This window comes from Ranitomeya imitator, chromosome 5 (assembly GCF_032444005.1).
Source record: "Ranitomeya imitator isolate aRanImi1 chromosome 5, aRanImi1.pri, whole genome shotgun sequence".
Lineage (NCBI taxonomy): Eukaryota > Metazoa > Chordata > Amphibia > Anura > Dendrobatidae > Ranitomeya > Ranitomeya imitator.
Genome location: NC_091286.1, coordinates 337,833,872 through 337,861,385, shown reverse-complemented (window position 1 = coordinate 337,861,385; position 27,514 = coordinate 337,833,872). Strand labels below are relative to the sequence as shown.

General features: G+C 47.9%; 1 protein-coding gene across 2 annotated transcripts in view; it reads left to right on the top strand.

The window, feature by feature from the left end:
* The window catches only part of ZNF292 (zinc finger protein 292), a 134,552-nt gene that overhangs the window by 26,260 nt on the left and 80,778 nt on the right, over positions 1-27,514 (top strand). Inside the window, exon 1 of one of the 2 annotated variants that reach the window (XM_069726396.1) lies at positions 1,692-1,963. The exons of the other annotated variant lie outside the window; for it this stretch is intronic. Within the exon in view, the coding sequence (XP_069582497.1) occupies positions 1,784-1,963 (180 nt within the window). The 5' untranslated portion in view covers positions 1,692-1,783. Of the gene's footprint in view, positions 1-1,691; positions 1,964-27,514 lie in introns of those variants that run through there. 2 annotated transcript variants of the gene reach the window in all.

Genomic DNA, 27,514 nt, shown 5'->3' with positions numbered 1-27,514 from the left:
ACGATGCCTGCACACACGCACAGAGCCCCGGCAGCCCGCACAGAGCCCCGGCAGGCCCATACAGACCCTCGGCAGGCCCGCACAGACCCCCGGGCAGACCGCACAGACCCCCGGCAGGCCCGCACAGACCCCCGGCAGCCCGCAGAGCCCCAGCAGGCCTGCACAGACCCCGGCAGGCACGCACAGACCCCGGCTGTCCGCGCAGAGCCCCAGCAGGCCCGCACAGAGCCCCGGCAGGCCCGCACAGACCCCCAACATGCACGCACAGACCCCCCATGGTCACGCACAGACCCCGCCTGCGCACACACACACACACAGTCTCCGCCCACACTCCATTATAGTGCATCATTGCACTATGGGAACTTCCGGTATCCGATATCGCAAAAGTATCGGAACTCGGTATCAGAATTCCGATACAGCGAATATCGGCAGATACCTGATATTTGCAGTATCGGAATGCTGCCTCAACACTACTAGTTGCTGGTCTCTCCCCTTAGTCCCTGTATTACTATGTGCTGGTCTCTATCCACACTCCTTGTAATACAATGTGCTAGTCTCTCATCGCTGTACGTGTATTACTAACTAAGAGCTGGTTTCTCTCCGCGGTTCCTGTATTGCTAGGTGCTGGTTTCTCTCCGCGGTCCCTGTATTGCTAGGTGCTGGTTTCTCTCCGCGGTCCCTGTATTGCTAGGTGCTGGTTTCTCTCCGCGGTCCATGTATTGCTAGGTGCTGGTTTCTCTCCGCGTTCCCTGTATTGCTAGGTGCTGGTTTCTCTCCGCGGTCCCTGTATGGCTAGGTGCTGGTTTCTCTCCGCGGTCCCTGTATGGCTAGGTGCTGGTTTCTCTCCGCGGTCCCTGTATGGCTAGGTGCTGGTTTCTCTCCGCGGTCCCTGTATGGCTAGGTGCTGGTTTCTCTCCGCGGTCCCTGTATGGCTAGGTGCTGGTTTCTCTCCGCGGTCCCTGTATTGCTAGGTGCTGGTTTCTCTCCGCGGTCCCTGTATTGCTAGGTGCTGGTTTCTCTCCGCGTTCCCTGTATTGCTAGGTGCTGGTTTCTCTCCGCGGTCCCTGTATTGCTAGGTGCTGGTTTCTCTCCGCGGCGCGGTCCCTGTATTGCTAGGTGCTGGTTTCTCTCCGCGGTCCCTCTATGGCTAGGTGCTGGTTTCTCTCCGCGGTCCCTGTATGGCTAGGTGCTGGTTTCTCTCCGCGGTCCCTGTATGGCTAGGTGCTGGTTTCTCTCTGCGGTCCCTGTATGGCTAGGTGCTGGTTTCTCTCCGCGGTCCCTGTATGGCTAGGTGCTGGTTTCTCTCCGCGGTCCCTGTATGGCTAGGTGCTGGTTTCTCTCCGCGGTCCCTGTATGGCTAGGTGCTGGTTTCTCTCCGCGGTCCCTGTATGGCTAGGTGCTGGTTTCTTTCCGCGGTCCCTGTATTGCTAGGTGCTGGTTTCTTTCCGCGGTCCCTGTATTGCTAGGTGCTGGTTTCTCTCTGCGGTCCCTGTATTGCTAGGTGCTGGTTTCTCTCGGCGGTCCCTGTATTGCTAGGTGCTGGTTTCTTTCCGCGGTCCCTGTATTGCTAGGTGCTGGTTTCTTTCCGCGGTCCCTGTATTGCTAGGTGCTGGTTTCTCTGCCGACCACGCACTGAATGGAAAGGCCAAGTCACGTGAGCGCTGAGAGCACGTGACGCTCACGTCAGACCAAGCAGGCGCAACTCCATTCTAGACACGACCGCCGAGTGGCGGTGTGTGAGGGAGAGAGAGTTTGTGTGTACGAGACGGAGCAGGGTGTGAATATGGCGGACGGGGAGGCCGAGAGGGAGAGCGGCCTCAGCTCCGGCCCCGACGTCTCCGCCGAACTCCCGCACCTGGAGGAAAGGCTGCAGGAGCTAGAGAGCCACCTGCGGACGGTAGGAGGCGCGGGAGAGGACGAGGCCTTGCAGGCAGCCAGCGACTACTGCCAGCGCTTCTGTCAGGTCAGTGAGTGGCGCTGCGGGAGAATGGCCGCTCCAGGCGGGTCTGGCTCACCCATTCCCTCCGTGTTACAGCGGGCATTGTGGGCAGGGTCCCCGCAGCAGTAATGGAGGCCCGGGCACTGGGCGGGACCGCGGCTCCTTTGTGTGTTTACATGCAACATACATGTGCGGGCCTGTCACCGGTGCCCGCTGCACGTCCTGCCCTGCTCGTAAGCTACTGCGTGGGCATTACGGTGCACGGAGAGGCCGCGGCGGGCTCCATGCTAGGCCGGAGACCAGTGGTGTGCAGCCCTGCAAGGAAGGAAGGCCACGGCCATTGTACGTGCGGGTCCGTGACCTCGGGACACAGCGCTGCCTGCCTGACGGACATCCTCCGTGGGTCTCCACGCCCTCCTGCTGTGATCGCGGCCACCGGGACGAGGGCTGCCCACCCCTGACAGTGCAGCCTGTGGGTGAGGGGGGCTCTGTGCTGGGGGCTGCCCACCCCTGACAGTGCAGGCTGTGAGTGAGGGGGGGCTCAGTGCTGGGGGCTGTGAGTGAGGGGGGCTCTGTGCTGGGGACTACCCACCCCTGACAGTGCAGCCTGTGAGTGAGGGGGACTCAGTGCTGGGGGCTGTGAGTGAGGGAGCGCTCAGTGTTGGGGGCTGTGAGTGAGGGGGGCTCAGTGCTGGGGGCTGTGAGTGAGGGGGGGCTCAGTGCTGGGGGCTGTGAGTGAGGGGGGCTCAGTGCTGGGGGCTGCCCACCCCTGACAGTGCAGGCTGTGAGTGAGGGGGGGCTCAGTGCTGGGGGCTGTGAGTGAGGGGGGCTCTGTGCTGGGGACTACCCACCCCTGACAGTGCAGCCTGTGAGTGAGGGGGACTCAGTGCTGGGGGCTGTGAGTGAGGGAGCGCTCAGTGTTGGGGGCTGTGAGTGAGGGGGGCTCAGTGCTGGGGGCTGTGAGTGAGGGGGGGCTCAGTGCTGGGGGCTGTGAGTGAGGGGGGCTCTGTGCTGGGGACTACCCACCCCTGACAGTGCAGCCTGTGAGTGAGGGGGACTCAGTGCTGGGGGCTGTGAGTGAGGGGGGCTCAGTGCTGGGGGCTGCCCACCCCTGACAGTGCAGGCTGTGAGTGAGGGGGGCTCAGTGCTGGGGGCTGTGAGTGAGGGAGCGCTCAGTGTTGGGGGCTGTGAGTGAGGGGGGGCTCAGTGCTGGGGGCTGTGAGTGAGTGAGGGGGGCTCAGTGCTGGGGGCTGTGAGTGAGGGGGGCTCTGTGCTGGGGACTACCCACCCCTGACAGTGCAGCCTGTGAGTGAGGGGGGGCTCAGTGCTGGGGGCTGTGAGTGAGGGGGGCTCAGTGCTGGGGGCTGCCCACCCCTGACAGTGCAGGCTGTGAGTGAGGGGGGCTCAGTGCTGGGGGCTGCTCACCCCTGACAGTGCAGGCTGTGAGTGAGGGGGGCTCAGTGCTGGGGGCTGTGAGTGAGGGAGCACTCAGTGTTGGGGGCTGTGAGTGAGGGGGGGCTCAATGCTGGGGGCTGTGAGTGAGGGGGGGCTCAGTGTTGGGGGCTGTGAGTGAGGGGGGGCTCAATGCTGGGGGCTGTGAGTGAGGGGGGGCTCAGTGCTGGGGGCTGTGAGTGAGGGGGGGGGGGGGGCTCAGTGCTGGGAGCTGTCCACCCCTGACAGTGCAGGCTGTGAGTGAGGGAGGCTCTGTGCTGGGGGCTGCCCACACCTGACAGTGCAGCCTGTGAGTGAGGGGGCTCTGTGCTGGGAGCTGCCCACCCCTGCCAGTGCAGCCTGTGAGTGAGGGGGCTCTGTGCTGGGAGCTGCCCACCCCTGCCAGTGCAGCCTGTGAGTGAGGGGGCTCTGTGCTGGGAGCTGCCCACCCCTGACAGTGCAGCCTGTGAGTGAGGGGGCTCAGTGCTGGGAGCTGCCCACCCCTGACAGTGCAGCCTGTGAGTGAGGGGGCTCAGTGCTGGGAGCTGCCCACCCCTGCCAGTGCAGCCTGTGAGTGAGGGGGCTCTGTGCTGGGAGCTGCCCACCCCTGACAGTGCAGCCTGTGAGTGAGGGGGCTCAGTGCTGGGAGCTGCCCACCCCTGACAGTGCAGCCTGTGAGTGAGGGGGCTCAGTGCTGGGGGCTGCCCACCCCTGACAGTGCAGCCTGTGAGTGAGGGGGGCTCAGTGCTGGGGGCTGCCCACCCCTGAGGCTATGTGCCCACGATGTCTGGATCCACTGCAGATTTTTCCACAGCGGATTCCAGCAGATTTGATAAATCCGCAGTGGAAAACCGCTGCGGATTTACCGCGGTTTTATCGCGGTTTCCACTGCGGATTTCCATAAGGGCAGTTGTAAACCCGCAGCGGAATCCGCACCAAGAAGTGACATGCTGCGGATTGTAAACCGCAGCGTTTCCACGCGTTTTTTTTCCGCAGCATGTGCACTACGTTTTTTATTTCCCATACGTTTACATTGTACTGTAAACCGCATGGGAAACTGCTGCGGAAACGCTGCGGATCCGCAGCAAATTCCGCATCGTGTGCACATAGCCTCACAGTGCTTCCTGTGAGTGAGGGGAGCTCAGTGCTGGCAGCTGCCTGCCAGCCTGTGAGGGCAGAGATCGGATTGTTTAGCCCACTCCCAGCTCCATTCACACCTGGTCCAGCTGCAGTGTAGTCTCTGAGGGGATTATGGATTAACCCTCTAAATGACTGCTGCCCCTTATACTTTACCACAAGTCCCAGTACAGACGTGTCACTGGGCAATCACTGGGTCATGTTCTGCATGTTGTCAATACTTTATGGCTTTGTTCTCGAAGATGGGGCCTCATACATTACATAAGGAATCTTTGTTGCTTTTAGCAGCCAAGCAGGGGCAGCATTTAAAGGGCACCAATTACATTATTCATGTGACTGCTGCAGCCAATCACAGAGCTCAGCAATCTCATTGTATACATGCAAGAGTGACTTATGATTGGCTACAGCTGTCACATGATGTCATCGCTGCTGGACTCAGCAGGTGACTAATGGTTGTTTACTGCTGTTAGGCTGCTGTCTTAAAAAGATTGTGCCCAGCGGGCCAAGTCCTTATTGATGGGTCCATGGCACTCTGCTATTTTGTATTCAACCTTGATCAGATGCAGAATTCAGTGGTTCCCCCGCTGGAAGGTTGATACCAGCAGGGGACACAGCGCTGATCCAGGAGGTGTGTTCATTATTTTTTATTTTATTTTACTGACTACACTGGGTACCCTTCACGACAGGGCCAATTTCCGTTTTTCCTTAATCATTTTTTTCGTCCCCTTTCCAGAGCCATAACTTTTTCATTTTTCCATCCCTATAACTGTATGAGGGGTTGTTTTTTTGTTTGGACGAGTTGTACTTTTGTAGTGACTAGTGATGAGCGAATATACTCTTTACTCGAGATTTCTCGAGCATGCTCGGGTGATCTCCGGGTATTTTTTAGTGCTCGGAGATTTAGTTTTCTTTGCCGCAGCTGAATGATTTACATCTGTTAGCCAGCATAAGTACATGTGGGGGTTGCCTGGTTGCTAGGGAATCCCGACATGTACTTATGCTGGCTAACAGATGTAAATCATTCAGCTGCGGCGAAGAACACTAAATCTCCGAGCACTAGCAAATACTCAGAGGACCCCCGAGCGTGCTCAAGAAATCTCGAGTAACGAGTATATTCGCTCATCACTAGTAGTTACACTTCTGATTTTACCATATAGTGTACTGGAAAACGGGAACAAAAATTTCAGGTGTGGAGAAATTGTGAAAAATAAAAAACCGCAATTCTGACATTGTTTTTTTGGGAATTGTTTTTACAGTGTATATTTTGTGGAAAAAATGACCTCGCAGTATGATTCTGCTTATCAGTACAATTACTGCGATACCAAGCTAATAAAACATTTTTTATTATTATTTTAGGGTTTAAAACAAAATCTGAAGTTTGCAGGAAAAAATTTGGGGTGGTTGATATTTTTCAAGACTCATAACATTTTTAATTTTTTAGTCGATGGAACAGTGTGACATCTTATTTTCGGGGGTGAGATGACATTTTCATTGATACCATTTTTGGATAGCTGTGAGATTTTGATCGCTTGTTATAGAATTTTTTTTTGTGGAATTGCAGCTACCAAAAAAGACCCCGTAATTTTGTCGTTTTCAATTTTTTTTTGTTTACAGATGGGGTTAATTTATATATTTTGATCAGATTTCTCTGAACACGGTGATACCAAATGTAATTTTTTATCTTTATTTTAAATAGGGAAAATTAGGCAATTTTAGCTTTTTCGTTTTTTGTTTTTTTTTCACTGTTCTTGTTTGTCTCCTTAGGGGACATAAAGCTGCGATCATCTGATCGCTTGTGAAGCAACAGCATCGCTGTACATTGCAGAAATCACGGTCTCCTTTGAGGCCAGGCCACTAGCAGGGTTTAAAAGCAGCTCTGTAACGACAAGCATTGAGGTGGGTCTTCAATAGGCCCGCTTTGCTGGCATAGCAACCCATTGGCGACCTGTGATCACGTCACGGGCGCCAGTAGGCTAGTAGAATGACGCTCCTCATGCCGACATGTGTTAAATGCTGCTGTCAAGAGCTGCCAATATCTAGTTTGTGGGCAGCATAGATGAATAGATGGATTTTAGGGCAGTCCCACACATCCAGATAATTCCGGTACCGGAAAAATCGGTACCGGAATTATCCGTGTCCGTGTGCCCGTGCGTTTCTGTGGCACATCAGTGAGGCACACGTGTGCCGCCCGTGTGCCCACTGGGTACCACACGCACCGTGCAGGAGACAGCGCTAAGGTTTAGCGCTGTCCCCTGCATCTGGTGCTGAAGCCGCCATTGATATCTTCTCTGCAGCAGCGTTTGCTGTAGAGAAGATATGAATATTCCTTTTTTTTTTTTTTTTTTGTTTCTCATGTTTAAAATAAAGATCCATGTCCCCACCCCCTGTGCGCCCGCCCACTGTTATTAAAATACTCACCCGGCTCCCTCGCTGGCTGGCGCTGCTTCCTGTCCTGGCCGCACCTTCTACTGTATGAGCGGTCACGTGGGGTGGAGCCGCATATTCATTACTGTAAATGAGCGGCCCCACGTGACCGCTCATACAGTAGAAGGTGCGGCCAGGACAGGAAGCAGCGCCAGCCAGGAATATTCATATCTTCTCTACAGCAAACGCTGCTGTAGAGAAGATATCAATGGCGGCTTCAGCACCAGTGGGGGGGACAGCGCTTGCTGTAGCGCTGTCTCCTGCACGGCACACGGACAACGTCCGTGTGCGGTACGTGTTTTACACGGACCCATTGACTTTAATGGGTCCGTGTAATCCGTGCGCTCCCACGAACACTGACATGTCTCCGTGTTTGGCACAGATGCATTGATTTCAATGTGTCTACGTGTGTCAGTGGCTCCGGTACGTAAGGAAACTGTCACCTCACGTACCGGAGCCACTGACGTGTGAAACCGGCCTTAAAAAGAACATCTACAAGCGTGTCCTTGAATTTCATTGTTTAACCCCTTCAAGACCTTGCCCTTTTTTCGTTTTTGTGTTCTCGTTTTTCGCTCCCCTCCTTCCCAGAGACATAACTTTTTTATTTTTCTGTCAATATGGCCATGTGAGGGCTTGTGTTTTTGCGGGACGAGTTGTACTTTTGAACAACATCATTGGTTTCAGCATGTCATGTACTAGAAAGCGGGAAAACAATTCCAATTGCGGTGAAATTGCAAAAAAAAAGTGCAATCCCACACTTGTTTTTTGTTTGGCTTTTTTGCTAGGTTCGCTAAATGCTAAAACTGACCTGCCATTATGATTCTCCAGGTCATTATGAGTTCATAGACACCAAACATGTCTAGGTTCTTTTTTTATCTAAGTGGTGAAAAAAAATTCCAAACTTTGCTAAAAAAAAAAAAATGTCTCCATTTTCCGATACCCGTAGCGTCTCCATTTTTCGTGATCTGGGGTCAGGTGAGAGCTTATATTTTGCGTGCCGAGCTGGCGTTTTTAATGATACCATTTTGGTGCAGATGTTTTTAATGCAATGTGGTGGCGACCAAAAAAAGTAATTCGGGCTCTTCTTCGGGTGATTCTAAACACTGCAATACCAAATATGTTGCACGCTGGCATCAGCAACCATAGAGGTCTCAAGGAGACCTCTGGTTTGTATGCCGACGCATCGCTGACCCCCGATCATGTGATGGGGATCGGCGATGCGCTCATTTCCGGCCTGATGGCCGGAAGCACCTGGTTAAATGCCGCTGTCAGCGTTTGACAGCAGCATTTAACTAGTTAATAGCAGCGGGCGGATCGCGATTCCACTTGTCGCTATTGCGGGCACATGTCAGCTGTTCAAAACAGCTGACATGTCCCAGCTTTGATGCGGGCTCACCGCTGCAGCCCGCATCAAGGCGGGGGTACCGACCTCCGCAGTAATAGTACGGCGGTGGTCGGTAAGGGGTTAAGGGACTCCAATGCTATTTTGTCATTTTTCCAGGACATTTTTTTTAATGTTATTAGACATGACACTGCTTTTTATACTGTGATTCTACACAAAGGCTAGGTGCAGATGAGCGTATATTTTTGTCACCTGAGAAAATTTGGATTGATTATGCAAATGACACTGATCAGAGTGTGCATAATGTGATCCAATTTTCTCAAATATTGAGACGATAGAGCAAAAAAATTCTCCGTTTTGTGAGTCTGTGGAAATCAGACTGCACTCAGTCATCCGATTGCAATCCTTTTTTTTTTCCCAAGGACTTGACCCAGTGCGATTCAAACATCAGATGCAAATGGTTCAAGTTGCGATTCCTTTCCTCGGATAGTCTTTGACGTAATTAAAACCGGACAAGTGCACGGCCTGGTAGACTAACATTGGGCTGAGTGCAATCAAAAGTTTTGTTGGCTCGCACTCGGACCGAACATACGATTGTCTGCACAAGCCCTTTCCATCATGTGAAGCAGTTTTAGCTTCTCCCATGACAGAAGAGGCAAGAATGAATTTACTCCTGGACATAAAAACTACCGTATTTTGCGCACTATAAAACGCATCGGACCATTAGATGCACCCCAAATTTTGGGGAGGAAAATGGGAAAAACATTTTTTTTTTAAATACGCTACGATTTTATCTTATAGTCAGTCCCATTTTACGGTAGCTTACCCAGGGTCGGCTGTTGTGGAGCAGCGGGGGTCACAGGAGACAGGGTCGCTGCTTCTGCGGGCTGGCAGCAACCAGAGTGTAGCAAAGCTGCAGGCCCCGGGCTGCGAGTAGGGGGGTGTCCCAGCGCTGCGGGCTCTGGGCTCCCGTTAAGATGTTGGCGCTGTGTGGAGTCCCCTTTCCATTGATTTTCAAGTGGGCTGTGGGAAAATCAGAGGCGGTGCATTCGCAGATTGAGATCTATGGAAATAAGATCTCATCGGTCCACCCTTCTTCTCCCCAGTAAGCTATCCACTTTCCTCCTATATTTGTGGGGAAAAAGTGTTCCTTGGTGCTCCATTAAATACTATAAATTTCTGATTATGAACCCATATTCAGATACAACAGATTTACATTTTTGCAATAAAAATATAAAGCTTGACATAATGTAAGGATTTTCCTGCATTAAAAAAAGGAAACTTGTAAATTGTCAGTTCTAGTCCTCAAAATGGCATTCAGCTTTTTTTTTTTTTCTTGGAATTTTGTTCACATTAAAGGCTATGTTCATACTTCACACATTTGATGTGCTTTGTAGTGCAGAAAGAGGAAATCTGTGACAAAATCCACATACACATCAAAATCTGTTTGTACTTTGGCTAAATCTAAAGGAGGCTTTAACCATTAAGTGAATGTCTGCTGAACCTACCAGTCACTTGATGTGTAGGGGGGCATGTAATTAATTTTTTCTATCATCAAATATTTAGGAGGAATAGTTAAAGGGAACCGGTCACCTCAAATTGGCGGGATATGTAAATGCCTTTTTTCCGGTCCGATGGGTGGTGTTTCGTCTTCATTTCTCCACCCCATCCGTCCCTGTTGTCCGCAATATGTTCGAGAATTTGAGTACTTGTCCTCCATAGTTCGCACGTGCGCAATGCAATCTTCGCACGCGCAAAGCGCAATACTTCCGGGACATAGTGCGTAGGCGCATGCGCAGCAATGCTTTTTGGCTTTGCCCGTAGTTGGGTAAAGCATACTGTGCATGCGCGAACGAAGACTGCATTGTGCACGTGCGAACTATGGAGGACAAGTACTCTAATCCTCGAACGTATTGTGGACAACAGGGACGGATGGGGTGGAGAAATGAAGATGAAACGCCGTCCATCTGACCGAAAAAAGGCATTTACATATCCCGACAATTTGAGGCGACAGGTTCCCTTTAAGTATGTTGGATTAAAACATGCACAATACCCCCGCATGGAGAATACAGTGGGTATGGAAAGTATTCATACCCCTTTAAATTTTTCACTCTGTTTCAGGGCAACACGGTGGCGCAGTGGTTAGCACTGCAGCCTTGCAGCGCTGGGGTCCTGGGTTCTAATCCCACCCAGGACAACATCTGCAAAGAGTTTGTATGTTCTCTCCGTGTTTGCGTGGGTTTCCTCCGGGTTCTCCGGTTTCCTCCCACATTCCAAAGACATACTGATAGGGAATCTAGATTGTGAGCCCCATCGGGGACAGTGATCATAATGTATGCAAAACTGTAAAGCGCTGCGGAATATGTTAGCGCTATATAAAAATAAAGATTATTATAAAAAATAAAGATTATTATTGCAGCCATTTGGTAAATTAAAAAAAAAGTTCATTTTTTTTCTCATTAATGTACACTCTGCACCCCATCTTGGCTGAAAAAAAACTGAAGAAATTGTTGCAATTTTATTTAAAAAAAGAAAAACTGAAATATCACATTGTCATGAGTAATCAGACTCTTTGCCCAGTATTGAGTAGAAGCACCTTTTGAACTAGTACAACCATGAGTCTTCTTGGGAATGATGCAGCAAGTTTTTCACACCTGGATTTGGGGATCCTCTGCCATTCTTCCTTGTAGATCCTCTCCAGTTCCGTCAGGTTGGATGGTGATCGTTGGTGGTCAGCCATTTTCGGGTCTCTCCAGAGATGCTCCATTGGGTTTAGGTCAGGGTTCTGGCTGGGCCAGTCAAGAATGGTCACAGTTGTTCTGAAGCCGCTCCTTTGTTATTTTAACTGTGTGCTTGGGGTCATTGTCTTGTTGGAAGGTGAACCTTCGGCCAAGTCTGAGGTCCAGAGCACTCTGGAAGAGGTTTTCATCCAGGATATCACTGTACTTAGCCGCATTCATGTTTCCTTCAGTTGCAACCAGTCGTCCTGTCCCTGCAGGTGAAAATCACCCTCCAATCGCATGATGCTGCCACCACCATGTTTCACTGTTAAGATTGTATTGGGCCGGTGATGAGCAGTGCCTGGTTTTCTCCACACATACCAATTAGAATTATCACCAAAAAGGTCTATCTTTGTCTCATCTGACAGAGAATCTTACTTCTCACAGTCTGGGGTCCTTCATGTGTTTTTTAGCAAACTCTATGCGGGCTTTCATATGTCTTGCACTGAGGAGAGGCTTCCATTGGGCCACTCTGTCATAAAGGCCCGACTGGTGGAGGGCTGCAGTGATAGTGGTCTTTGTGGAACTTTCTCCCATCTCCCTACTGCATCTCTGGAGCTCAGCCACAGTGATCTTGGGGTTCTACTTTACCTCTCTCACCAAGGCTCTTCTCCCATGATTGCTCAGTTTGTCTGTACGGCCAGGTCTAGGAAGACTTCTGGTGGTCCCAAACTTCTTCCATTTAAGGATTATGGAGGCCACTGTGCTCCTAGGAACCTTGAGTACTGCAGAAATTCTGTTGTAACCTTGGCCAGATCTGTGCCTTACCACAATTCTGTCTCTTGAGCCCCTTGGCCAGTTCCCTTGACTTCAGGATTCTCATTTGGTCTGACATGCACTGTGAGCTGTGAGGTCTTAGGCTATGTGCACATGTAGAATGGACCACTGCGGATTTTTCCGCAGCAGATTTGATAAATCCGCAGTGGAAAACCGCTGCGGTTTTTACTGCGGATTTATTGCGGATTCAGCTGCGGTTTTTCATCTGCAGCTTTCTATTGGAGCAGATGGAAAACTGCTGCGGATTCCGCACAAAGAATTGACATGCTGCGGAAAATCCGCTGCGTTTCTGCGTGGCTTTTTCCGCAGCATGGGCACCGCATTTTTGGTTTCCCATAGGTTTACATTGTACTGTAAACTCATGGGAAACGGCTGCGGATCCGCAGCAAAATCCGCATCGTGTGCACATAGCCTTATATGGACAGGTGTGTGCCTTTCCAAATCAAGCCCTATCAGTTTAATTAAACACAGCTGGACTCCATTGAAGGAGTAGAACCTTCTCAAGGAGGATCACAAGGAAATGGACAGCATGTGACTTAAATATGAGTGTCTGAGCAAAGGGTCTGAATACTTATGACCATGTGATATTTCAGTTTTTCTTTTTTAATAAATTTTCAACAATTTCTACATTTTTTTTCAGTCAAAATGGGGTGCAGAGTGTACATTAACCCCTTAATCACCGGTGCTTTTTTTCTTTTTCTCTCCCTTCCTTCCCAGAGCCATAATTTTTATTTTTTATTTTTCCATCAATATGAGCCCCACGTGGGGGCTTATTTTTTGAGGGACGAGTTGTACTTTTGAACGATACCATTGGTTTTACCATGTCATGTAACAGAAAACGGGGAAAAAAATTCCCAAGTGCTCTGAAATTGCAAAAAAATGAAGTGCAATCCCACACTGTGTTTTTGTTTGTTTTTTTTTGCTAAGTTCACTAAATGCTAAAAACTGACCTGCCATTATGATTCTCGAGGTCATTATAAGTTCATAGACACCAAACATGTCTAGGTTCTTTTTTATGTAAGTGGTGAAAAAAAATTCAAAAGTTTGCTTAAAAAAAAAAATTGCGCCATTTTCTGAGACCCCGTAGCATGTCCATTTTTTGTGATGTCGGGTGAGGAATTATTTTTTTGCGTGCTGAGTTGACCTTTTGCACACGTTGCAGATTTGACTGTGGAATTTTCTGTGCAGATTCTGAATTTCTTGGCAGAAAACGCAGGTCAGAATCTGCACCTTTTTTTGGTCTGTGCACACGTTGCAGATTTTTGTGCAGATTTCTTCCTTTTTTTACCCCTGCAGATTTCTATTATGGAATGGGTGCAGAAACGCAGCAGTTCTGCACAAAGAATTTACATGATCCTTTTTTGAATCTGCTGCATTTTCTGTGCAGATTTTTCTGTACCATTAGCACAGCATTTTTATTTTGCCATTGATTTACATTGTACTGTTAATCACTTGCAGATCTGCAGCGTTTCTGCATGGAAAAAAAGCTGCAGTTCTGCAGGAAATCTGCAACGTGTGCACATACCCTTAATGATTCCACTTTTGTGCAGATACGTTCTTTTGATCGCCCGTTATTGCATTTTAATGCAATGTCACAGCAACCAAAAAACGTAATTTTTGTGTTTTGATATTTATCTCACCACGCCATTTAGGTTCATCCTTTTTTTTATTCATGGGCCGGGCGATTCTGAATGCAGCGATACCAAATATGTGAAGATTTGATATTTTTTTTTTATTGTTTTATTTAGAATTTTTAAAAAAATTTTTTTTTTTTTTTTTTTTTTTAAACTTTTTTTTTAACTTTTGGCATGCTACAGTAGCCAATGGCTAGAAGCTGGCACAACTTCATCGGCTCTGCTACATAGAGGCGATGCTCAGATCGCCTCTATGTAGCTGAATTGCAGACTTGCTATGAGCGCCGACCACTGGGTGGCGCTCACAGCAATCCGGCATCAACAACCATAGAGGTTTCAAGGAGACCTCAGGTTGTCATGCTGACACATCTGTGACCCGCGATCATGTGACTCAAGTCACCGGTGTGCGCATTTCCGGCCCGATTCCTGGAAGCGTTTGTTAAATGCCACTGTCAGTTTGGTTTGACAGCGCCCTTTAACTAGTTAATAGCCACAGGCGGATCGCGATTCCGCTCGCGGCTATCGCGGGCACATGTCAGCTGTTCAAAACAGCTGACATGTCCTGGCTTTGAGGTGGGCTCATGGCCCACATCAAAGCGAGGGGAGTCTGACATCGGTGTAAGGCTATGTGCACACGCTGCGGAATGGTGTGCAGATTTTTCCGCACTGATTTTGATAAATCCGCAGGGCAAAAACACTGCGTTTTTTCTGCAGATGTACTGCGGATTTACCGCGGTTTTTGTGCGGATTCTACTGCGGTTTTACGCCTGCGGTTTTCTATTATGGAGCAGGTGTAAAACTGCTGTGGAATCCGCACAAAGAATTGACATGCTGCGGAAAATAAACCGCTGTGTTTCTGCGCGTTTTTTTCCGCAGCATGTGCACAGCGGTTTTTATTTTCCATAGGTTTACATGGTACTGTTACACCGCATGGAAAACGGCTGCGGATCCGCAGCGTCAAAAACGTTGTAGATCTGCAGTAAAAAACGCAACGTGTGAACATGGCCTCATAGTACGTCCGATGGCAGTAAGGGGTTAATGAGAAAAAAATTTAACTTTTTTCAATTTACCAAAATGGCTGCAATGAAACAAAGAGTGAAAAATTTAAAGAGGTCTGAATACTTTCCGTACCCACTGTATATGCACGCTGTTTACAGCTGCGCATCGTTTTGTCTGGGGGAACAGCTTCAGTCACCAACACCCCCCAAAAGAGAGGATAACAAGCACACAAAAATTGCATGAACTTTTCAAGGGAAGCGATCATTTCATGACCAATTCTGGCAGCACATTTGCTGGCAGGTATGTTTTTCTCTGGAGTGCACCGTCATTTCCGGAATAGACAATACTAGTGTGGCGCTCCCTGGCAGGCTTCTCCTCACACCACTTCAGTTGATTGACAGGACTTTTCACACATGTGTACATATAATCGTGCAACCAGATTCTGATTCATGCTGCCTGTGTTTTGGGAAGCATGAATCCACTGACCTTTAAAGGGAACCTGTCACCCCGGTTTTTCAGTACGAGATAAAAATACTGTTAAATAGGGCCTGAGCTGTGCGTTACTATAGTGTGTTTTGTGTACCCTGATTCCACCCCTTACCAAAGTCGCCGTTTTCGCCTGTCAATCAGGCTGGTCAGGTCAGATGGGCGTGGCGACATCGCTGGTTCTTCCCCCAGATCTTGCATATATTTCCGTTGGTGGCGTAGTGGTTTGCGCATGCCCATCTTCTGAATCCACTGGGCAGGAGAAGAAAAAACGCGCGATTGGCGCTATTTCCCTGGTGATCTGTGGGGCGGCCATCTTCCTGAGGCCGCGTGTGCGCATATGGAGTCCTCTGCTGCCCGGGGCTTCAGGAAAATGGCCGCGGGATGCCGGGCGTGCGCAGATGGAGATCGCGGCGGCCATTTTCCTGAAGCCGGGTTCGCATCTCAACTTCAGGAAAATGGCCGCCGCGATCTCCATCTGCGCATGCCTGGCATCCCGCGGCCATTTTCCTGAAGCCCCGGGCAGCAGAGGACTCCATATGTGCACGCGCGGCCTCGGGAAGATGGCCGCCCCCACAGATCACCAGGGAAATAGCGCCGATCGCGCGTTTTTTCTTCTCCTGCCCAGTGGATTCAGAAGATGGGCATGCGCAAACCACTACGCCACCAACGGAAATATATGCAAGATCTGGGGGAAGAACCAGCGATGTCGCCACGCCCATCTGACCTGACCAGCCTGAGGCGAAAACGGCGACGGGGCTGGGATTCCTGGGCAGATTCCTGCACAGACCGACGCTGGAAGGCGGGGAACCTGGGGGAGCGTCTGACAAGCGCAGTGCACATGCCCAGGAATCCCAGCCCTGCACTGTGCATAATGCATAACACAGTGCGGGGTGGGGATTCAGTAACAGGGTGGCCGCACAGGCAGTCAGGAACCCGGCATCTGAGAGCTATGACTGCCAATTCTCAATGCGCCTACCCCATGCAGGCACGCACAGCGCAGGCGCCGGATTTAAGAAGAACAGCGCGCAGGGGGCGGCGACCATCACCCCAGAAGAGATGAGTGACGGCAGTTGGGCGCTTCACAGAGGAGGCTTCAGACCCGCCTCCGTGGACAAAGATAGGTATTTTTGAAAAGTTTCAAAGCGCTTTATTTTAGTAATACATGAACACAAAACTAAAAGAGCCACCTTGTTAGAATGCAGCATTACTGCTGCACAAGGTGGCTCTTTTAGTTTATAACGGCTGGAGGGTGTGACACTGGCCCTTTAAAACTCATCGTTCTCAACAGCCCATTATCCTATGTAAGAAGGGATTCGCTGCCAAGACAAGAATACTCTTTGCACAGAAAGAGTAATACTATTGATTGTTGTATGTGCATGGAAGTGCAAGCAGCCTGTCTAAACTAGCCATTTTTGTCATTTTATAGTCTTGATCGACACATGTAAACCCATCATAAGTGACCAAAGGTTTTCCTCTAGGAGCACACGTGTGTGCTGAGGCCTTATACCTGCAGACTGTACTTTTCTCCATTACTACAAACCGCTGCATGACCAGCTCTACCCTCACCTACTGTATTCTCACCCATCCCTTGTAGATTGTGAGCCTTCGCGGGCAGGGTCCTCTCTCCTCCTGTACCAGTTATGACTTCACTTGTATTGTTCAAGATTATTGTACTTGTTTTTATTATGTATACAATAAGTAATATAATAATAATTACTACTCCAATCATTTACAACCACTGACAAAAATGATGGAGGATTATGGGATAATCCCTTTATTTTTTCTTTATTTATTTTCCTCCGTTATAAATTAGTGAATGGTACCATAAACTTCGAGCTTTACTTGTTCCTGTAGTGTCTCCGTTAATGCACAGTGCAGAGCTGACATGTTTGTGGCTCAGAGAGGAACCTCTATCCGCACGTGTCTGCTGAAAGCAATACAACAGTGTTGCTGACCTTTGAGTCCAAACAATGTAATATAGCCTTATTCGTGAATGAGTACTGATAAGGCAGTGTGACTTGTGTGCGAATGCTCACGTATTAGAAGCTAGATGCATATCAATTCTCAATACTGTAATTATGTGGGGTCCAGCCTTCTCAGTTTGGTCATTTAACCTTAGAAAAAGCCATCAGTATTAGATTGAGTCCAACTATCCCCCTTCAAACCAGTTGTTCGGAGAGGCTTCGGCACAAGTGCCAATGATTTTTTTTAATGCTCACTTCATATTTTTTAGCTGTCGTTTAACCCCTTCCCGACCCATGACGCCACGTAGGCGTCATGAAAGTCGGTGCCATTCCGACCCATGACGCCTATGCGGCGTCATGGAAAGATCGCGTCCCTGCAGATCGGGTGAAAGGGTTAACTCCCATTTCACCCGATCTGCAGGGACAGGGGGAGTGGTAGTTTAGCCCAGGGGGGGTGGCTTCACCCCCTCGTGGCTACGATCGCTTTGATTGGCTGTTGAAAGTGAAACTGCCAATCAGAGCGATTTGTAATATTTCACCCATTATAACGGGTGAAATATTACAATCCAGCCATGGCCGATGCTGAAATATCATCGGCCATGGCTGGAAATACTAGTGTGCCCCCACCCCACCCCTCCGATCGCCCCCCCACCCCCCCGATCTGGCCGGTACACTGCTCCGGCTCCCCTCCGTCCTGTGCTCCGCTCCCCCCCGTGCTCGTGTCCGCTCCCCCCGTGCTCCAATCACCCCCCCGTGCTCCAATCACCCCCCCTGCACTCCGATCCACCCCCCCCCGTGCTCCGTTCCACCCCCCCGTGCTCCGTTCCACCCCCCCGTGCTCCATTCCAGCCCCCCCGTGCTCCGTTCCACGCCCCCCGCGCTCCGTTCCACCCCTCCCGCGCTCCGATTCCCCCCCCGTGCTCCGATCCCCCCCCCGTGGTCCCCCCCCCACCCTATCATACTTACCGATCCAGCCGTGGTCCCGTCCGTCTTCTCCCGGGCGCCGCCATCTTCCAAAATGGCGGGCGCATGCGCAGTGCGCCCGCCGAATCTGCCGGCCGGCAGATTCGTTCCAAAGTGCATTTTGATCACTGAGATAGATTATATCTCAGTGATCAAAATGCAATCTCAGTGATCAAAATAAAAAAAATAATAAATGACCCCCCCCCTTTGTCACCCCCATAGGTAGGGACAATAAAAAAAATAAAGAAATTTTTTTTTTCCACTAATGTTAGAATAGGGTTAGGGTTAGGGGTAGGGGTAGGGTTAGGGGTAGGGTTAGGGGTAGGGGTAGGGTTAGGGCTAGGGTTAGGGTTAGGAATGTGCACACGTATTCTGGTCCTCTGCGGATTTTTCCGCTGCGGATTTGATAAATCCGCAGTGCTAAACCGCTGCGGATTTATGGCGGATTTACCGCGTTTTTTTCTGCGCATTTCACTGCGGTTTTACAATTGCGATTTTCTATTGGAGCAGTTGTAAAACCGCTGCGGAATCCGCACAAAGAAGTGACATGCTGCGGAATGTAAACCGCTGCGTTTCCGTGCAGTTTTTCCGCAGCATGTGCACAGCGATTTTTGTTTCCCATAGGTTTACATTGAACTGTAAACTCATGGGAAACTGCTGCGGATCCGCAGCGTTTTCCGCAGCGTGTGCACATACCTTTAGAATTAGGCCATGTGCACACGGTGCGGATTTGGTTGCGGATTCGCAGCAGTGTTCCATCAGGTTTACAGTACCATGTAAACATATGAAAAACCAAATCCGCTGTGCCCATGGTGCGGAAAATACCGCGCGGAAACGCTGCATTGTATTTTCCGCAGCATGTCAATTCTTTGTGCGGATTCCGCAGCGTTTTACACCTGTTCCTCAATAGGAATCCGCAGGTGAAATCCGCACAAAAAACACTGGAAATCCGCGGAAAATCCGCAGGTAAAACACAGTGCCTTTTACCCGCAGATTTTTCAAAAATGGTGCGGAAATATCTCACACGAATCCGCAACGTGGGCACATAGCCTTAGGGTTAGGGTTGGAATTAGGGTTGTGGTTAGGGTTAGGGGTGTGTTGGGGTTAGTGTTGTGGTTAGGGGTGTGTTGGGGTTAGGGTTGTGATTAGGGTTATGGCTACAGTTGGGATTAGGGTTAGGGGTGTGGGGGGGTTAGTGTTGGAGTTAGAATTGAGGGGTTTCCACTGTTTAGGCACATCAGGGGTCTCCAAACGCAACATGGCGCCACCATTGATTCCAGCCAATCTCGTATTCAAAAAGTCAAATGGTGCTCCCTCACTTCCGAGCCCTGACGTGTGCCCAAACAGTGGTTTACCCCCACATATGGGGTACCAGCATACTCAGGACAAACTGCGCAACAATTACTGGGGTCCAATTTCTCCTGTTACCCTTGTGAATCTAAAAAAATGCTTGCTAAAACATAATTTTTGAGGAAAGAAAAATGATTTTTTATTTTCACGGCTCTGCGTTGTAAACGTCTGTGAAGCACTTGGGGGTTCAAAGTGCTCACCACATATCTAGATAAGTTCCTTGGGGGGTCTAGTTTCTAAAATGGGGTCACTTGTGGGGGGTTTCTACTGTTTAGGCACACCAGGGGCTCTGCAAACGCAACGTGACACCCGCAGACCATTCCATCAAAGTCTGCATTTCAAAAGTCACTACTTCCCTTCTGAGCCCCGACGTGTGCCCAAACAGTGGTTTACCCCCACATATGGGGTATCAGCGTACTCAGGAGAAACTGGACAACAACTTTTGGGGTCCAATTTCTCCTGTAACCCTTGGGAAAATAAAAAATTCTGGGCTAAATAATTATTTTTGAGGAAATAATTTTTTTTTTTATTTTCATGGCTCTGCGTTATAAACTTCTGTGAAGCACTTGGGGGTTCAAAGTCCTCACCACACATCTAGATTAGTTCCTTTGGGGGTCTAGTTTCTAAAATGGTGTCATTTCTGGGGGATCTCCAATGTTTAGGCACACAGGGGCTCTCCAAACGTGACATGGTGTCCGCTAATGATTGGAGCTAATTTTCCATTTAAAAAGCCAAATGGCGTGCCATCCCTTCCGAGCCCTGCCGTGCGCCCAAACAGTGGTTTACCCCCACATATGGGGTATCAGCGTACTCAGGACAAACTGGACAACAATATTTGGGGTCCAATTTCTCCTATTATCCTTGGCAAAATAGGAAATTCCAGGCTAAAAAATCATTTTTGAGGAAAGAAAAATTATTTTTTATTTTCATGGCTCTGCGTTATAAACTTCTGTGAAGCACCTGGGGGTTTAAAGTGCTCAATATGCATCTAGATAAGTTCCTTGGGGGGTCTAGTTTCCAAAATGGGGTCACTTGTGGGGGAGCTCCAATGTTTAGGCACACAGGGGCTCTCCAAACGCGACATGGTGTCCGCTAACAATTGGAGCTAATTTTCCATTCAAAAAGTCAAATGGCGCGCCTTCTCTTCCGAGCCCTGCCGAGTGCCCAAACAGTGGTTTACCCCCACATATGAGGTATCGGCGTACTCGGGAGAAATTGCCCAACAAATTTTATGATCCATTTTATCCTACTGCCCATGTGAAAATGAAAAAATTGAGGCGAAAAGAATTTTTTTGTGAAAAAAAATTACTTTTTCATTTTTACAGATCAATTTGTGAAGCACCTGAGGGTTTAAAGTGCTCACTAGGCATCCAAATTAGTTCCTTGGGGGGTCTAGTTTCCAAAATGGGGTCACTTGTGGGGGAGCGCCAATGTTTAGGCACACAGGAGCTATCCAAACGCGACATGGTGTCCGCTAACGATGGAAATAATTTTTCATTCAAAAAGTCAAATGGCGCTCCTTCCCTTCCGAGCCTTACCATGTGCCCAAACAGTGGTTTACCTCCACATGTGAGGTATTGGTGTACTCAGGAGAAATTGCCCAACACATTTTAGGATCCATTTTATCCTGTTGCCCATGTGAAAATGAAAAAATTGAGGCTAAAAGAATTTTTTTGCGAAAAAAAAGTACTTTTTCATTTTTACGGATCAATTTGTGAAGCACCTGGGGGTTCAAAGTGCTCACTATGCATCTAGATAAGTTCCTTGGGGCGTCTAGTTTCCAAAATGGGGTCACTTGTGGGGGAGCTCCAATTTTTAGGCACACGGGGGCTCTCCAAACGTGACATGGTGTCCGCTAAAGAGTGGAGCCAATTTTTGATTCAAAAAGTCAAATGGCGCTCCTTCTCTTCCAAGCCCTGCCGTGCGCCAAAACAGTGGTTTACCCCCACATATGAGGTATCAGCGTACTCAGGACAAATTGGACAACAACTTTCGTGGTTCAGTTTCTCCTTTTACCATTGGGAAAATAAAAAAATTGTTGCTAAAAGATAATTTTTGTGACTAAAAAGTTAAATGTTCATTTTTTCCTTCCATGTTGCTTCTGCTTCTGTGAAGCACCTGAAGGGTTAATAAACTTCTGGAATGTGGTTTTGAGTACCTTGAGGGGTGCAGTTTTTAGAATGGTGTCACTTTTGGGTATTTTCAGCCATATAGACCCCTCAAACTGACTTCAAATGTGAGGTGGTCCCTAAAAAAATGGTTTTGTAAATTTCGTTGTAAAAATGACAAATCGCTGGTCGAATTTTAACCCTTATAACTTCCTAACAAAAAAAAATTTTGTTTCCAAAATTGTGCTGATGTAAAGTAAACATGTGGGAAATGTTATTTATTAACTATTTTGAGTCACATATCTCTCTGGTTTAACAGAATAAAAATTCAAAATGTGAAAATTGCGAAATTTTCAAAATTTTCGCCAAATTTCCGTGTTTATCACAAATAAATGCAGAATTTATTGACCTAAATTTACCACTAACATGAAGCCCAATATGTCACGAAAAAACAATCTCAGAACCGCTAGGATCCGTTGAAGCGTTCCTGAGTTATTACCTCATAAAGGGACACTGGTCAGAATTGCAAAAAACGGCAAGGTCTTTAAGGTCAAAATAGGCTGGGTCTTGAAGGGGTTAAGACATGTTGTTTCAATGAAGTGAATGGAGTAATACTACAATATCTTGAGCGGCTGCAAAAAATGAAAATATACAACACAACCTGAAAACTGACAAACTGTGAGGAGGATGCAGCAATCGCATGAGTGCTATTAGTCGGGCCCTCATCTTGTAGCCTTGGAATAAGACATCAGTATTAGAAGTCTGGATAACCCCTTTAAACTGATGACTGATTGCCTTTACCGCTTTTAATATTTTGATTGAATGAAGCCAGCTTGTAATCACATTGACCTAAATAAAAATAGAATATTTCTCTTTTCATGTTAGTACTGCAGTTCCAGTACTGCGCATGTCGTGTCTCCCCGTTTAATGTGGGCTCCGGCGGTGAGCCCACATCAAAGTCGCGACATGTCAGCTGTTTTGTACAGCTGACATGTGCGCGCAATAACGGCGGGTGAAATCGCAATTGACCCGCCGCTATTAACCTGTTAAATGCCGCTGTCAAACGCTGACAGCGGCATTTAACTACCGCTTCCAGCCGCGCGGCTGGAAATGATCGCATCACCAACCCCCGTCTCATGATTGGGGGTCGGCGATGTGTCAGGACAGTAACCATAGAGGTCCTTGAGACCTCTATGGTTACTGATGCCTGTGGTCGGCGCTCATAGCAAGCCTGCAATTCAGCTACATAGCAGCGATCTGATGATCGCTGCTATGTAACAGAGCTGATCCAGTGGTGCCAGCTTCTAGCCTCCCATGGAGGCTATTGAAGAATGGCGCAAGTTTAAAAAAAATGTTTTTAAAAATATGAAAAAAATTAAAAAAATATAAAAGTTTAAATCACCCCAAACCTACGCATATTTGGTATCACCGCGTTCAGAATCGCTCGATCTATCAATAAAAAAAAAAGCATTAACCTGATCGCTAAACAGTGCAGCAAGAAAAAAATTTGAAACGCCAGAATAACGTTTTTTTGTCGCCGCGACATTGCATTAAAATGTAATAACGAGCGATCAAAAGAACGTATGTGCACAAAAGTGGTATCATTAAAAACATCAGCTCGGCACGCAAAAAATAAGCCCCACCCGACCCCAGATCACGAAAAATGGAGACGCTACGGGTATCGGAAAATGGCACTTTTTTTTAAAATTTTTTTAGCAGTTTCTTTTTCCACCACTTAGATAAAAAATAACCTAGACATGTTTGGTGTCTATGAACTCATAATGACCTGGAGAATCATAATATAAGGTCATTTTAGCATTTCGTGAACCTAGCAAAAAAGCCAACCAAAAAAACAAGTGTGGGATTGCACTTTTTTTTTTGCAATTTCACTACACTTGGAGTTTTTTTCCCGTTTTCTAGTACAAGACATGCTAAAACCAATGATGTCGTTCAAAAGTATAACCTCACATGACCATATTGATGGAAAAATAAAAAAAGTTATGGCTCTGGGAAGGAGGGGAGCGAAAAACGAAAACGCAAAACCGAAAAAGGGCCGCGGCAGGAAGGGGTTAATACATCAGTCGCAGCAGAGTTGTCATTTTTTTTGCTTCTGCAATAATCCACAAGCATCAGATAAATTGTCTCTGGAATCAGTTGTCCTGAGAGAGCTGCTCTTCACCAGCCAGGCAGTCACATGGTGTAAAGAATAGCTCTGTGATTGGTGAGCCGTTATGAATGACTGGGTCACTACTGGAAAGTTATCTATCTTTGTACCGTGGGGTCACTACTGCACTTACTGCTTCTCCGTACTGCCATGTTGGACTCCCATGAAGCACTGGCTATGTGACATCTTCAGGAACAGGCAGCAGTATCAGAATGATCAAGGCTACATGCCTGCTTACTGCTTATGCAAATAACATTCTTAGAGCTATTTTGTTAATATTTACCATAGCTCAGCCTTAGGGATAGTCCAATGTATGAGATGTAAAGTAGATGATCACTTATGCTTACTGCACATGCACGGTTTTCATTACTACCATTTTGGTGTCCATATGATTTTTAATATGCTTTTTGTTCCGTTTTTTTGTAAGGTGATATGGACTTTTTTTATTATTATTTTTCCACTCCATTTGGCACCCTTCCTCATTACATGTTCAGCACGACTTGCCACTTTTCACAATTTTATTAAACAGATGTCCTTAAGTGGCAAATGTATATATTTGTAGATGCTCTCAGGTGTCAGATTACGGTAACTGAATCCAGTCCCATTGTCAGGGAGATAAGATGACGGAACGAGCCCCCACCCGGTTTCTGTCCCCTTAAATGCTGCGGTCACTATTGCATCCAAGTTCCACTATATGAGTGTCCAAATCGTCTCCATGCAGTTCCTGTTCAGGTGTCCCATCATTTGAGGGCCAACAACCCGAAACACCGTATCTGCAATTGAGATACTGATTTGGCTTTTATCCTAAGTCATATTGCACGACTCGTTAAAGTGTTGATTGTGACTTGTAGGATCGCTACTTCCAACAGGTGGCGCTATAGAGTTTGTCCTCTTTTTCTCTGAAGAGTCAGTTTGCATACATCATTTTACTGAAAATTATTGAAAAACTAAACTTTCTCAATGCAGCCCCACAACTGCCACAGAACAAATGCAGCGGACGGCAGAAAGGAATTAAAATGTATATGTGATGCTAATGTGAACATTTGCACCACATTGAGGAAAAGGTGTACATGTGGGATCTCCTAAAAGTAGGAATACATTTTCTCAAGGATTAGTGGAAAGAGAGAACTCTCCATAGTAAAACTGTCATGGAATCCATGCTGGGTGAACTACAGGTGGAATGAATGAGACACTGGCTGCGTGATTGTAACCTTTTGTATGCAACATTTTAAAGAAAACATACTGTACTTTGAAAAGCCGGTTGAGGTTTTTGTTCTCTGGCTGACTATTGAGGCCGGTTCCTGGTGGCTTCTTCCCAGCCTGATCTTTCATTGAGAAGTCTCTCCCTATATGTGTACATGCAGAGAGACCTACGAGACATCAGGAGCTGGGAGGGGGGAAGCCTCTGAGGGCCTTCCTCGGACTAGTCATCTGAAATGCACAGTCCGTGAGCAGGTTTTCAAGGAATTTTTTCAATAACACAGCCATTGTTTGATTCATGTTTCCTGTGTCTCACAAAGCATAAATCGGCTTAAAGGTTCACTTTTTTTTTTAGGAAAGCTTTTTTTTTCTTCTGCTGAGTTCTGATCTTACTGAAACTGTATGCTATATACACTTGACGGTGGAAGCCTGCTAGCGAGCACCATGACAGTGAATTTACAACTTTGTGATGACGCAATCAACATGATCCTGTAGGCTCAATGTTAAATATGGCAACCACAGGCCTAAAGGTACCGTCACACATAATGATATTGTTGCTTTTTGTGACGTAGCAACTATATTGTTAACGAAATCGTTATGTGTGACAGCGACCAACGATCAGGCCCCTGCTGGGAGATCGTTGGTCGCTGGGGAAAGTCCAGCACTTTATTTTGTCGCTGGATCTCCCGCTGTGTCTTCACTGGTAACCAGGGTAAATATCGGGTTGCTAAGCGCAGGGCCGCCTGGTTACCGTGGTTACCGTTGTAAGTGTAAAAAAAAACCACTACATACTTACATTCCCGGTGTCTGGTCATGTCCCTCGCCTTCAGCTTCCCGCACTGACTGGTGAGCGCCGGCCAGCCGTAAAGTATTTACCCTGGTTACCCGGGGACTTCGGTATCGTTGGTCGCTGGAGAGCTGTCTGTGTGACAGCTCTACAGTGACCAAACAGCGACGCTGCAGCGATCGACATCGTTGACGGTACCTTAAGGTTATGTGCACACATAGGAAGAGGGCTGCGGGTTCTCCCGCAGGTTTTCCCGCAGCGGATTTGATAAATCTGCAGGGCAAACCCGCTGCGGTTATCCCTGCAGATTTATCGCGGTTTTTGTTGCGGGTTTAATCCTGCACTTGTTTTACTATTGATGCTGCATATTCAGCATCAATAATAATGTTAAAAATAATGATATACTCACCTTCTGACGTCCCGATCTGTTCGACGCTGCACGCGGCGGTCCGGTTCCAAAGATGCTATGCGAGAAGGACCTTCGAGACGTCACGGTCATGTGATTGCGACGTCACCGCAGGCCCTGCTTGCATAGCAACCTGAGACCGGACGGCCGCGTACAGCGCTGGGTGGTGAGTATATCATTATTTTTTATTTTAATTCTTTTTTTTTTTTTTACACAAATATGGTTCCCGGGGCCTGGAGGAGAGTCTCCTCTCCTCCACCCCGGGTACCATCTGCACATTATCCGCATTACTTCCCGCATGGTGGGCACAGCCCCATGCGGGAAGTAAGCGGATCAATGCATTCCTATGGGTGCAGAATCGCCGCGATTCTGCACAAAGAAGTGACATGCTGTGGATTGTAAACCGCTGCTTTCCCGCGCGGTTTTTCCCGCAGCATGTGCACAGAGGTTTGCGGTTTCCATAGGGTTTACATGTTACTGTAAACGCAATGAAAACTGCAGCGGACCCGCAGCGGCAAAATCGCCGCGTTTCCGCGGTAAAAACCCGCAAAGTGTGAACATGGCCTAAGAACGGCTTCTATAACTTCTGTATGTTGTAGCCTATTAAGAAGATACATATACCACAAAATCCTATTTAATAATGTAAGCCAGAAGCTGAAAAAAAATGGGCATGCCATACTGCAGTAAAGCTAAAATTGGATGTGTTTTTAATTGCATCCCATTCTGTTTTTCTTATCCAGCATTTACATTTAATTCTTATTTGATTCATTGCGGCAAAAATCTGTAAGTCCTAAGCAAGTGTGAATTGAACTTTACAGAACCTAGTTACACATCGCAAAAAAGAAAGGAATGGCAACCTGTCGGTGGATATACGCTGGCCTAACCAAGAGCAGCATTAAACAAGCAGACAGGCAAAGGCAATCTTTCACTTTTTGTTGTTGGGGCTTTTTGAAGAAAACATAGGCCTTGTGATTCATCAAAGTACTTTTACCAGAAGTAACTCTAAGGCTTCTTTCACACTTCAGTTGTTTGGCGTCAGTCTGCCCCGACATAGTGACGGATCCGTCACAATTGTTGAGAAAACGGATCAGTTTTTTTGACGGATCCGTTACTTGGGGGTTGTCTGGGAAAAGTATCTACTTTTTGGAGCATGCGCAATTGAAAAAGCGGATTGGGGCAACGGATCCACCAAATGACGGTCGCGACGGATCCGTCGCCCATAGGCAGCCATTCTATGGAATGGCGGACGTGACGGATCCGTCGCGAACCGCCATTTCGGCGCAGACAAAAAAGTTATAATGTCCGTCAATGTCTAGATGACGTCCGCCAAATCTCGACGGATCCGTCACATGGCGGATGGCACGAACGACCATCAGTCACAATTCTTCGCTAATGTATGTCTATGGGAAAATAGCGGATTCGCTATTTGAGGAAAATGGCGGTTTCAGACTGACGCCAAAAGACTGAAGTGTGAAAGAGGCCTTAGGCGCAAAAATATTGTTTATTTTGGCTATTTCATGACACATTTGTCCAGACCCAAAGTAGGCGGTACAACATCAGCCTGATGCCACAGATGTTCTAATTCATCAAAAACTGTGCTGTTCCTTACTCAAGAAATCT